This window comes from Schistocerca cancellata, chromosome 4 (assembly GCF_023864275.1).
Source record: "Schistocerca cancellata isolate TAMUIC-IGC-003103 chromosome 4, iqSchCanc2.1, whole genome shotgun sequence".
NCBI classification, from domain to species: Eukaryota; Metazoa; Arthropoda; class Insecta; order Orthoptera; family Acrididae; genus Schistocerca; species Schistocerca cancellata.
The window spans coordinates 638,875,376-638,888,989 of NC_064629.1; the positions used below are offsets into that span (position 1 = coordinate 638,875,376).

At 46.6% G+C, this 13,614-nt stretch overlaps 1 protein-coding gene across 2 annotated transcripts in view; it reads left to right on the top strand.

The window, feature by feature from the left end:
• Nucleotides 1-13,614, top strand: part of LOC126183235 (MAM and LDL-receptor class A domain-containing protein 1-like) — a 433,083-nt gene that overhangs the window by 126,185 nt on the left and 293,284 nt on the right. For both annotated transcript variants that reach the window (XM_049925025.1, XM_049925024.1), the window contains exons 4-6: nucleotides 3,442-3,591; nucleotides 10,843-10,966; nucleotides 11,303-11,474. In XM_049925025.1, coding sequence (XP_049780982.1) covers nucleotides 3,442-3,591; nucleotides 10,843-10,966; nucleotides 11,303-11,474 — 446 coding nt within the window. The remainder of the gene's footprint in view (nucleotides 1-3,441; nucleotides 3,592-10,842; nucleotides 10,967-11,302; nucleotides 11,475-13,614) is intronic.

Sequence of the window (13,614 nt, forward strand, 5' to 3'; positions counted from 1 at the left end):
ACTCAATCACTCAGTCCTACTCCACTCGCGATGAAGTTGCACGCGTATGAACACGTATACACATGTATGAAATTCTTAACACAGCGCCGCCGCGTAAAATTGCCGAAATATGAGATCTGGAAGGCACATTTACGAAATAAAGAGAGAAACATTATTCGTTAACAACAGTAGGTATTGTCCGTTAAAACTGCAATTATGTTTCGTCATCTTTATCTTTTTTTCCCTTTATTGTTATTTCATGCCTCAGCTGAGGCGGGCCGGCAGCGGCCTACATACGCCGCTCTTCGGCCAAGAGATACAACATATAGACACGGAAGACAGAGAAAACATAAAAAGCATGGTAAACATATGAGGAACACTGCACAATAAATTATAAGTCGTTTGACGTAGGGCACTGTACAAGAAGGGTGGCACTAGTTGAACAGACGAAGACATCCAGGTGGAGACGCGAACATAGTAGAAAACACTGATGAAAGCACTGTACACAAACGGAGAGACACTGACGCACGGAAACACTGGCGTCGATCATCGGCGAAGCACTCACACTGACGAAGGGTGGGGGGGGGGGGGGGGGACTGCCTCCTGGTCAAAGGGAGAGGTAGGAGGGCGGCAAGGAGGGGGTTGGAGCCAGTGGCAGAAAGAAGGGAGAGCAGGAGGGAGGAGAGAGGGGAAGGTTTAGAAGCCCGGGGAGAGGGATGGAAGCGGGAGATGTGAGAGAGAGGAAGGGGGAAAAAGGAAGGTGAGGAGGGAGAGAGGAAGCCCTGGGGGAAAAGGGGGGAATGGGAGGAGAGAGTCAGAGCTCGTAGGAGGGGTAGATGGATGGGACAAGGACATCATCAGGGAGGGGGGTTGGCAGAAACCATCTTGGGAAAGGGTATGGAGGGTGTGAAGATGGAGAGCAGGTGAGATGCAAGAATACAGACATGGCAGCGGGCTAGGATGGGCGAGGATGGGAGAGACAAGCGGGTGTGGGGGATCGAGCTTGCGGGAGGTGTAAAGGATCCGCACCCATTTGAGGAAAAGAAAAGGTGCGGGAAGGGAATCAAGTCACATAGGATCCGCGTGGGGGATGGGAGATGGATGCGATAGGCAAGGCAGAGTGCGTGGCGTTCAAGGATTTGGAGGGACTTATAGTAGGCGGGAGGGGTGGAGATCCAGGCGGGATGGGCATAGCAGAGGATGGGGCGGATAAGGGATTTATAAGTGTGGAGGATAGTGGAAGGGTCCAGACCCCATGTGCGGCCAGAAAGGAGTTTGAGGAGGTGGAGTTGGGAATGTGCCTTGGCTTGGATTGTCTGGAAGTGGGGGGTCCAGGAAAGGCGATGGTCAAGGGTGACACCAAGGTACTTGAGGGTGGGGATAAGGTGAATAGGACGGCCATAGATGGTGACATAAAAATCAAGGAGGTGGAAGGAAGGGGTGGTTTTGCCTACAATGATTGCCTGGGTTTTGGAAGGATTGACCTTGAGCAGCCACTGGTTACACCAAGTGGTGAACAGGACAAGATGGGATTGGAGAAGGTGCTGGGAGTGTTGCAGGGTGGAGTGGGGGCAAGGAAGGCAGTGTCATCGGCGTACTGGAGAAGGTGGATGGAGGATGAAGGCGGCGGCACGTCCGCCGTATATAGAAGGTACAGATAAGGGGAGACGACGGAAGCTCAGGGCACACCAGCGGAGGGATAGAAAGTGTAGGAATCCGTGTTATGGATGGTGATATAGGAAGGACGGTGGAAAAGAAAGGAGGCGATCAGACGAACGTAGTTAATAGGAAGTGCGAAGGTTTGGAGCTAGAAGAGGAGGGCAGAATGCCATACGTCATCTTTATCTTCACTATCAGTACTAAATGTCGGGAAATTTGGAAGCGTTATTCGGGAAGAGATTATTACACTCCTGGAAATGGAAAAAAGAACACATTGACACCGGTGTGTCAGACCCACCATACTTGCTCCGGACACTGCGAGAGGGCTGTACAAGCAATGATCACACGCACGGCACAGCGGACACACCAGGAACCGCGGTGTTGGCCGTCGAATGGCGCTAGCTGCGCAGCATTTGTGCACCGCCGCCGTCAGTGTCAGCCAGTTTGCCGTGGCATACGGAGCTCCATCGCCGTCTTTAACACTGGTAGCATGCCGCGACAGCGTGGACGTGAACCGTGTGTGCAGTTGACGGACTTTGAGCGAGGGTGTATAGTGGGCATGCGGGAGGCCGGGTGGAGGTACCGCCGAATTGCTCAACACGTGGGGCGTGAGGTCTCCACAGTACATCGATGTTGTCGCCAGTGGTCGGCGGAAGGTGCACGTGCCCGTCGACCTGGGACCGGACCGCAGCGACGCACGGATGCACGCCAAGACCGTAGGATCCTACGCAGTGCCGTAGGGGACCGCACCGCCACTTCCCAGCAAATTAGGGACACTGTTGCTCCTGGGGTATCGGCGAGGACCATTCGCAACCGTCTCCATGAAGCTGGGCTACGGTCCCGCACACCGTTAGGCCGTCTTCCGCTCACGCCCCAACATCGTGCAGCCCGACTCCAGTGGTGTCGCGACAGGCGTGAATGGAGGGACGAATGGAGACGTGTCGTCTTCAGCGATGAGAGTCACTTCTGCCTTGGTGCCAATGATGGTCGTATGCGTGTTTGGCGCCGTGCAGGTGAGCGCCACAATCAGGACTGCATACGACCGAGGCACACAGGGCCAACACCCGGCATCATGGTGTGGGGAGCGATCTCCTACACTGGCCGTACGCCACTGGTGATCGTCGAGGGGACACTGAATAGTGCACGGTACATCCAAACCGTCATCGAACCCATCGTTCTACCATTCCTAGACCGGCAAGGGAACTTGCTGTTCCAACAGGACAATGCACGTCCGCATGTATCCCGTGCCACCCAACGTGCTCTAGAAGGTGTAAGTCAACTACCCTGGCCAGCAAGATCTCCGGATCTGTCCCCCATTGAACATGTTTGGGACTGGATGAAGCGTCGTCTCACGCGGTCTGCACGTCCAGCACGAACGCTGGTCCAACTGAGGCGCCAGGTGGAAATGGCATGGCAAGCCGTTCCACAGGACTACATCCAGCATCTCTACGATCATCTCCATGGGAGAATAGCAGCCTGCATTGCTGCGAAAGGTGGATATACACTGTACTAGTGCCGACATTGTGCATGCTCTGTTGCCTGTGTCTATGTGCCTGTGGTTCTGTCAGTGTGATCATGTGATGTATCTGACCCCAGGAATGTGTCAATAAAGTTTCCCCTTCCTGGGACAATGAATTCACGGTGTTCTTATTTCAATTTCCAGGAGTGTATTTTTTCTATTATTCTGTATATGGATTTTTTTCAGTCATTGCCACTTTGTTGTATGTATTTTATAACTTGTCACACTTATGTTTTTGATATTCCTTGGTGACTCAAAGCGACATGTTTGACTTTTGATTTCAGAAATCTGCGATTTTGGAATGGACAACGATTTGTTGTTCTGTGACTGGGCAAACCGCAACGGCAGTGCCACCCAGTGGTTCACAGGAGCAGGAACGCTTTCCAACTGGCTCGGTGGGCCGCCAACAGACGCCAGCACAGCTAGTGAAAAAGGTTGATGTTACTAATTTTTGTAATTTAAACGTTGTTTACAAATAGCTATTAGCACAACATAGGATTCTGATTTATGTAGAAATAGTACAGTAGGAGAATATATCTCAAAATATGGTAACATCAAATGATTCATAATCAAATAGATGCTTACTTTGTAGAGCCTATTTTTTATTGGACATCCGTCATATCTAGGCAGTCCGTGAAAAATGATGGTGGGAGAGTGTAAGTGTAAATAAGCAAAAAAATGGATTTTATAGAAAACTGCTCCAGTATTAACGCCGGTATCTGTAGAAAATTGTCTGACAGTTTCCAGTGTAAAATTGTTAGCAGCAATAAAATCTAAGAATAGCATTTGTGCCAGACATTGTAATTATGTGCAAACAGTATCGAAAAGAAATTAAATCTGAGAAACTGCGTGTCGTGCACCTCTCTCACTTTTGCCAGAAATTGATAATACTGTTCGAAGTCTGTATAATAACAGCAACAGTTCATTCTATCTTCGATTTTAGCTTCTTGCACAGACTCCAGTGGACAGCAGTGTACATACTCGCCGATGGGGAGTTTGATAGTCATTGTTACACGTTCCTTTGTATTTGGGATCCACCAATGTTACTTGGATTGTTGTTACTGAAGCACTTATGCTAACTGAAATTGAAGATTTTTACTTGTGAGCTGAGTAATAATGCTACGTAAAAGCGAAAAATTTAACGGGAATAGCTATATTAAAAATAACTGGCAGGAATAAGTTTAGCGTGTGAATTAAACTGTACTACAAGCGCAAGGTTTGAACAGTCACATTTTAAAAACTGCCGCTAAAGCAACTACAGGGAGCATTATAAGGACTGTCAAAAATGTTGTTACCAACAAAAAATTTGTGAAAGAAAATGAACATGAAATCACTACAGATATTAGGGTGTTTGTGGATGTCACTTGGATGAAACGAAGACACACATTCCTGCGTAGCCTGTGATAAGTTCCAACAAATGGAAAAATGTTAGAGCATATGGTGATGTCTAAATATTGTCATTTATTATTATAAGAACGAAGCTGTATGATGCAGAGGCAGAAAGAAAACTGAAGGAAGCTCATTTGTGGCGCAGCTCTGCTGTTACTGCCAAACCGTACACAATAAAAGCAGCGCGCAAATACTGTCTGAAAGGCACTAAAGAGTATTGCAATGGCCCCAAAAATCTGTAGAGGTAAATATATTCGAACATGTTGGCGTGTTTGTGTTTTGAGGATGCAAACCATTAGGAATGTGGTCGAGACAATGTTTGGAATGCTGGTTTTGTCGTGTGGTAAATCATTAGGCGACTTCAGCATCTTTATAGCTCATTCGTCTGCTCTGTCTCTCGAAGACTGGACAAAGTGTTGGGCAATGAGGGACGATTAACTTCGTATTAATAATTAAATATTTTGATCAGTCTTTTAATTGTCCAGAACCATCCATAAGATGAAATTCTCAAATACTAATGGAACTCTAGAACGAGTTTTAACTATCAAAAAATTAAAGAAGGGCTTAAACCCCTTAAAGAACAATTAAAGCACTGGAGAAGGCTATTTCAGCAGTCTCTATCAAAAACAAGAAAATTTCAAATTTATCTTTGAAGAAATGTGGTAAACAGAAAAAAATCCCAGGAGAATGGATCCATCCACTGTCTAAGAAAGGCAATAAATAACACGTTAACAACTACAGAGGAGTTTCTTTGCTTTGCAGTTGAATATAAAAAAATTTCCAAGATTTTCCTAAACAGAGTAAAAACAACACTGGATAATCATTTAGGTGAATATCAAAATGGTTTCAGGAAGAGCAGATAATGTCCTGCACAAATATTTAATCTGAAGTCAGTCAATCGCTACATGTTACGGAATTCAAAAGACATAAAAACACTGTCTGATGATTTCAGAAAGACCTTTGGCTCTCGCGGCAGAGAAACCACAGATAAACTAATCCGAGAACTTGATGAAAATCTGTATTAGCAATTGTAATTAGTGAAAAACGTTAAGACACAGTAAGTAAAATGAAATTTATGTAAGAAATTTCTCAGAAAGTCGAAATAAACACATGTGTGCGGCAAGGCGGTGACCTATCCCCACATCTATTTCATGGTGTTCTAGAGAAAATAGTGGGAATTAGAATTCAAAAACTGAATGAATATGAGATTTCACCAATACTATTGCGAAGAGGTAACAAAAAGGAAACTGTCTCACATTGGCAGATGACTTGCCATACAATGTGACATGTGCTGTGATGCAAATTAATGTATTAGAATAAATAGCCAGTACCACCAGCTTAAGAATTTCTGCAGAAGAAAGGCAATTCTTAACGAATATTACAGCTGCAACGAAATTTCCGAATACAGATACTGGCCAAATCGAGACGGATAAAAACTAAAATACACTCCTGGAAATTGAAATAAGAACACAGTGAATTCATTGTCCCAGGAAGGGGAAACTTTATTGACACATTCCTGGGGTCAGATACATCACATGATCACACTGACAGAACCACAGGCACATAGACACAGGCAACAGAGCATGAACAATGTCGGCACTAGTACAGTGTATATCCACCTTTCGCAGCAATGCAGGCTGCTATTCTCCCATGGAGACGATCGTAGAGATGCTGGATGTAGTCCTGTGGAACGGCTTGCCATGCCATTTCCACCTGGCGCCTCAGTTGGACCAGCGTTCGTGCTGGACGTGCAGACCGCGTGAGACGACGCTTCATCCAGTCCCAAACATGCTCAATGGAGGACAGATCCGGAGATCTTGCTGGCCAGGGTAGTTGACTTACACCTTCTAGAGCACGTTGGGTGGCACGGGATACATGCGGACGTGCATTGTCCTGTTGGAACAGCAAGTTCCCTTGGCGGTCTAGGAATGGTAGAACGATGGGTTCGATGACGGTTTGGATGTACCGTGCACTATTCAGTGTCCCCTCGACGATCACCAGTGGTGTATGGCCAGTGTAGGAGATCGCTCCCCACACCATGATGCCGGGTGTTCGCCCTGTGTGCCTCGGTCGTATGCAGTCCTGATTGTGGCGCTCACCTGCACGGCGCCAAACACGCATACGACCATCATTGGCACCAAGGCAGAAGCGACTCTCATCGCTGAAGACGACACGTCTCCATTCGTCCCTCCATTCACGCCTGTCGCGACACCACTGGAGGCGGGCTGCACGATGTTGGGGCGTGAGCGGAAGACGGCCTAACGGTGTGCGGGACCGTAGCCCAGCTTCATGGAGACGGTTGCGAATGGTCCTCGCCGATACCCCAGGAGCAACAGTGTCCCTAATTTGCTGGGAAGTGGCGGTGCGGTCCCCTACGGCACTGCGTAGGATCCTACGGTCTTGGCGTGCATCCGTGCGTCGCTGCGGTCCGGTCCCAGGTCGACGGGCACGTGCATCTTCCGCCGACCACTGGCGACAACATCGATGTACTGTGGAGACCTCACGCCCCACGTGTTGAGCAATTCGGCGGTACGTCCACCCGGCCTCCCGCATGCCCACTATACACCCTCGCTCAAAGTCCGTCAACTGCACATGCGGTTCACGTCGACGCTGTCGCGGCATGCTACCAGTGTTAAAGACGGCGATGGAGCTCCGTATGGCACGGCAAACTGGCTGACACTGACGGCGGCGGTGCACAAATGCTGCGCAGCTAGCGCCATTCGACGGCCAACACCGCGGTTCCTGGTGTGTCCGCTGTGCCGTGCGTGTGATCATTGCTTGTACAGCCCTCTCGCAGTGTCCGGTGCAAGTATGGTGGGTCTGACACACCGTTGTCAATGTGTTCTTTTTTCCATTTCCAGGAGTGTATTTCGGGAAGACAATCAAAGGAAATTGTTTGGAATAAGCTGCTATAGAGAATAAAATATGCAAAACGGGAAGAAAATATGTTATAATTACAGACCGTTACAAGAAAAAAGTCTGTTTAAAAAGCAAAAATAAGGCGTTACAATACAGTAGTGTGACGCCAAAATTTTCGTATGCAAGCGAATGTTTAGCATTAAGCTATAATTGAGATAAATTCTAAATATTAGCAAGCTTAATCATTGGGTAGACATTAGGCCCTCGACAAACTATGGAAGTTTGAAAATTACGAAGAAATGACTAAATTTATCGAAACGCACAAAAAATATCAGACGTAACTAGAAAAAGAAGGCTGGTACGTTTTGGACATTTGTATCGAATGTAAGACAGTAGATTAACCAAAAAGATCTTCAAATATTTGTAGGATAAGAATTCAACAAAAAATTCTATCCACAAAGTAGCAACAGGATTTGTAAAACAAATAAAAATAAAAACTGAAGAAACCACTGCAGAGAAGTGTTTAGGCGAAAAAGTATTGAATTTGGAAAAATTCCAAGGTAGGAGTGTGGAGAAAATTAGTATGAAGTGATCAGAAGACAGGAAGAAAAATGATGAGGGAGTATTGGAAGGAAAAGAAAGAACAACGAACAAGAAACTGGCACTGGCACGCGGTAATTGGTGGGCACATCCAAGAATAAGAAAGATCTTTTACTTTAACTTCTGTCATTCTGTAATTATTCTTTGAAGTTTTTCGTTCCCAGAAGAACGTAGTGATTCCCACATAATTAGAGCCAGAATAGTTCTGAAAACGGGATTCGTGGTCTCATTTAAATAGAAAAATAAACAATTTATTTTCCGCCACTCATTTTTAATTTTTATTTTGATTACAAAACGACGAGTTATTTAATCCCATCGAAAATACTATTCGCTAATTGTTTTTACGATCTTATTTCGATTTACCTTTCAACGATAAAACATTTCTCATTGGACTCTAAATTTTTACTGCATATTTCATCTACATCTATATTTATACTCCGCAAGCCGCCCAACGGTGTGTGGCGGAGGGCACTTTACGTGCCATTGTCATTACCTCCCTTTCCTGTTCCAATCGCGGGAAGAACGACTGCCGGAAAGCCTCCGAGCGCGCTCGAATCTCTCTAATTTTACATTCGTGATCTCCATGGGAGGTAAAAGTAGGGGGAAGCAATATACACTCCTGGAAATGGAAAAAAGAACACATTGACACCGGTGTGTCAGACCCACCATACTTGCTCCGGACACTGCGAGAGGGCTGTACAAGCAATGATCACACGCACGGCACAGCGGACACACCAGGAACCGCGGTGTTGGCCGTCGAATGGCGCTAGCTGCGCAGCATTTGTGCACCGCCGCCGTCAGTGTCAGCCAGTTTGCCATGGCATACGGAGCTCCATCGCAGTCTTTAACACTGGTAGCATGCCGCGACAGCGTGGACGTGAACCGTATGTGCAGTTGACGGACTTTGAGCGAGGGCGTATAGTGGGCATGCGGGAGGCCGGGTGGACGTACCGCCGAATTGCTCAACACGTGGGGCGTGAGGTCTCCACAGTATATCGATGTTGTCGCCAGTGGTCGGCGGAAGGTGCACGTGCCCGTCGACCTGGGACCGGACCGCAGCGACGCACGGATGCACGCCAAGACCGTAGGATCCTACGCAATGCCGTAGGGGACCGCACCGCCACTTCCCAGCAAATTAGGGACACTGTTGCTCCTGGGGTATCGGCGAGGACCATTCGCAACCGTCTCCATGAAGCTGGGCTACGGTCCCGCACACCGTTAGGCCGTCTTCCGCTCACGCCCCAACATCGTGCAGCCCGCCTCCAGTGGTGTCGCGACAGGCGTGAATGGAGGGACGAATGGAGACGTGTCGTCTTCAGCGATGAGAGTCGCTTCTGCCTTGGTGCCAATGATGGTCGTATGCGTGTTTGGCGCCGTGCAGGTGAGCGCCACAATCAGGACTGCATACGACCGAGGCACACAGGGCCAACACCCGGCATCATGGTGTGGGGAGCGATCTCCTACACTGGCCGTACACCACTGGTGATCGTCGAGGGGACACTGAATAGTGCACGGTATATCCAAACCGTCATCGAACCCATCGTTCTACCATTCCTAGACCGGCAAGGGAACTTACTGTTCCAAATGGACAATGCACGTCCGCATGTATCCCGTGCCAGCCAACGTGCTCTAGAAGGTGTAAGTCAACTACCCTGGCCAGCAAGATCTCCGGATCTGTCCCCCATTGAGCATGTTTGGGACTGGATGAAGCGTCGTCTCACGCGGTCTGCACGTCCAGCACGAACGCTGGTCCAACTGAGGCGCCAGGTGGAAATGGCATGGCAAGCCGTTCCACAGGACCACATCCAGCATCTCTACGATCGTCTCCATGGGAGAATAGCAGCCTGCATTGCTGCGAAAGGTGGATATACACTGTACTAGTGCCGACATTGTGCATGCTCTGTTGCCTGTGTCTATGTGCCTGTGGTTCTGTCAGTGTGATCATGTGATGTATCTGACCCCAGGAATGTGTCAATAAAGTTTCCCCTTCCTGGGACAATGAATTCACTGTGTTCTTATTTCAATTTCCAGGAGTGTATTTGATACCTCATCCAGAAACGCACCCTCTCGAAACCTGGACAGAAGCTACACCGCGATGCAGAGCGCCTCTCTTGCAGAGTCTGCCACTTGAGTTTGCTAACCATCTTCATAACGCTACCACGCTTACCAAATAATCATGTGACGAAACGCGCCGCTCTTCTTTGGATCACACCGGATTACGCTGTTTATTGCAATGTAACCAACTGAACAATTCAAAAGTTTACTGAGCCAGGCTCCACAGTCAAAGACTTTTAAAATGCATAAGCCAAGCATTTTATTTCTGGAGAAAAAGTCCAGCAACCAATGGTTTGAAGAATAATTTTGTCGGAATCCTTTAGCAATCGGCGCGAAACAAACAGATCTTTGATATATAATCCTTCGGTGATCTTAACGCGAATTTAGTGAATATAAAAATCAACAATTTTGTTGTTAATTTCCGAAAACAGAGTTTTGGTTTTAACTACGCAGGTCTTTCTTTCAATGTCTTATCGACAACTGAGTCATTACATTTGGAGCTCAACTGGAGAGGGAATTGGAGAAGGGATTGTCTGTAGTCAAGAAATCGTCCAACTTTTTCCGGAAGTGCTTGAGGAAAACCACAGGGGAAATGTGTGTGAGTGGATGGACGAAGATTTTCAGTTCACTTCTCCGAAACATGAGTACATTGCTTTATCCACTACGTCATCTCGCTCCTTAAAATTTTATTGGATATTTAGCTCAACAACGGGGCGTTTTATATCATAATAAACAATCAGTAAATACAAAACCATTAAAGTTGTAACTTTTTGTTGACTCAGGTGGATATGTTTTCTTCGAGACGTCGGCCCTTGGACTTATGGCTGACATGAGAGGACAAAGCGCTTTTCTCGAGAGTCCTATAATGGGATCTACTGGCGCTGACGGAAAGTGTGTCTCGTTTAGGTGAGTTTCACTACTCGTTTTCATGTCTGAAAATCATGCAAATAAACCTGTGCTTGCCCATATTATCAACCAGCAAGCGAATCGGTCGTGTTTTACAAGAGTGTATTCTTACAGAATATGCCTCTTCGTGCTAGACAGTTCCCTGTTTGTAATAATGTTTATCGTATTAAGAGGTACATTCTTCATGCACTTGCAGACACACTATTGTAATTCATCATCTGCATACTCAGGAGCTAACGACAAGCGTACCGGTGTTGGCGCTTGCCCGAGGTAGGGAAAACACCAACTTTTTTACTCTCTTTACGTCGACTAAAGACGAGTGATTAAACATTTCAGCTTCATCATCGACGGTCTGAGCGCAGCCGGGCTGCGAGTGCTCTTGCATCCGGTCAGCGAGGATGGCAGCCCAGATGGCTTCGACCGTATTCTGTGGAGTACCAAAGATCCCACTGGCAACAACACGTGGCAGGAGGCAGAAGTCCTCTTCACGTACAGCAAGGAGCAGCGGGTATGTTTAGCACAAATGGTACTTTTTATTTAACATTCACTTTGGCAAGAAGTTTCACATCAGTGAGACATGTCAAACCAACACAATAATATGTAAGTAATCCCTTCCCATTATAGTCATTACCATTGCAGCATACTGACCAGTAGATCGTGCATTAGATTTCTGTCGACAGCCTTAGTTGTTAGTGAGGGAAGGTCATCTGGAATTGCGTCCATTCGAAAACCTGCTTCCAGCTTTAAGAAACAAACGGCTGACCGTAAGCTTGACAGTTTGAAACACTACGTAAAAGTTCTGATGATGACCTTCAGGTGTCTGGCTGACAAAACTGAGTTCAATGTCGTGACATTGGATCACTTTAGACTAAATGGATGACAATAGACGATTCCATTCACGAGGAATAGAATTGGAGTAACCTGCTGCGTTGGTATGAGAGTGCTGTTGTTACTCTGGCTAAAATAATAGTTCTGTGTGTCACGTGACTGCCGTCTCCGTGGCTGAGTGGTCAGCTTAGTTGACTCTGCCATGCGGAGAGCCAGGCATCATTTTCCGGTACTACCAGATATTTTTTCTCGGTGGTAGGATTTGATCGAGATCTGCTCAGCTTCGTGATGTCAATGGAGAAATTACATGGATCGGGAGTAGCGACTCAAAGGCCTGCAAAACCGACAACGGTGCGGACAGCTGGTGCTGACCCCATGCGACTCCATATCGGATCCAAATGAGGCCATTAGCTGGGAATGACTGCGGTCTGTCGGTCCCACTTGGTCTCTCTGAGGCTAGAATGGCGGAGCTTAATGGTTAGTGTCACGTGATGAGGTTGTTGTCAGACACCGCCCTGATTGTCGAACGGAAGAGAAAAGGGTGCGCAAGACGCGCAATATCAGTTCATTTAATTGTCGTCACAGTGTTCGAGTGAGACGCATTAGACACTCCATCTGTGAGGATTTTTGATTTTCTGCAGACATATTGTTTATAGACAATGCATCAAAACAGTGAATCTGTTGTGATCTCTGCTTGATGTTACGGAGAAATTTGTGAGTTCCTCTTTCTGTGTCAGAATTATTTAGTCCATTTTATCATGGATATGAAATGCAATATTTTCCTTCTATCTTTGTTTGGGTCTCAGTTTCCTCTATTCTATGCAGTTGCATTTCGTTGCGTTTCTTTAATTGATATAAGACATCTATTTTCCTGATTCCCTGCTCCAACGGGCATACTCTTATTATGGCTAGCAAATTCATCCGTTGGCGTCACGAAGAGGGTGGCTGTTAACTTCAGTAGCACACCCCGTTACGTTCTTTTGACTGTCATAGCAGTGTTTAAAAGATTTCATCTAAGGGCCCACGCACTCGTACCGTACCCCACAAAACGCGCTAATACTGATTGATGATACACTCTGTTTGCAAACATGTATACATATACTCGTATATCGGCTATCACGGAGCCTGAAGTTCATGCGTCAATCTTACGATGTTCCTCCATAGATGGGGATCTTGTGCAATTTTGGATCCAGTTCTAATGGATACCGAACTGCTGAAGGTCCTGCAATTCATCCTCCCATTGCTTCCTTGGTCTTCCAATTGAACGAGTTCCATCAGGCTTTCCCACAAGGACAGCTTTAGCCCGCACGTTTCTAGCACCCTGGCAATGTGCCCTACCATAATTATTCTCCGCTCTCATTTTCTGCACGATATTCTGTTGTTTCATCAGGTCGCACAGATTGAGGTTCTTGCTCCGTCTCCATGTGTTCTCTTCGTGGATTGGTTCAAAGATCTTCCTCATGTTTTTCCTTTCGAAGATCAGGAGGTATTCTTCTTCTTTTGTGGTGATTAACGTTTACGTCCCATATAACAACAACAGTACCATCACTGAATATAGGCTTTAAATTTGGTCTTAACTGACAGATTTTTTATGACAATACCTGCTTCAGATTGAAATTGACAATACATTGAATAATTTCTTGTTTTAGCTATTGAACAAGATGCCCAAGTACTTAAATTTTTCCACTCTGGTTATATTCCATATTCCTGCCTGTACTGAGGCATTATTAGGAGCTTCTCTGGATACTTCTATCACTTCAGTCTTCTCCATATTAATCCTCATTCCAGTCTTTCTGACATTCTACCCGGAGTGCTCTACG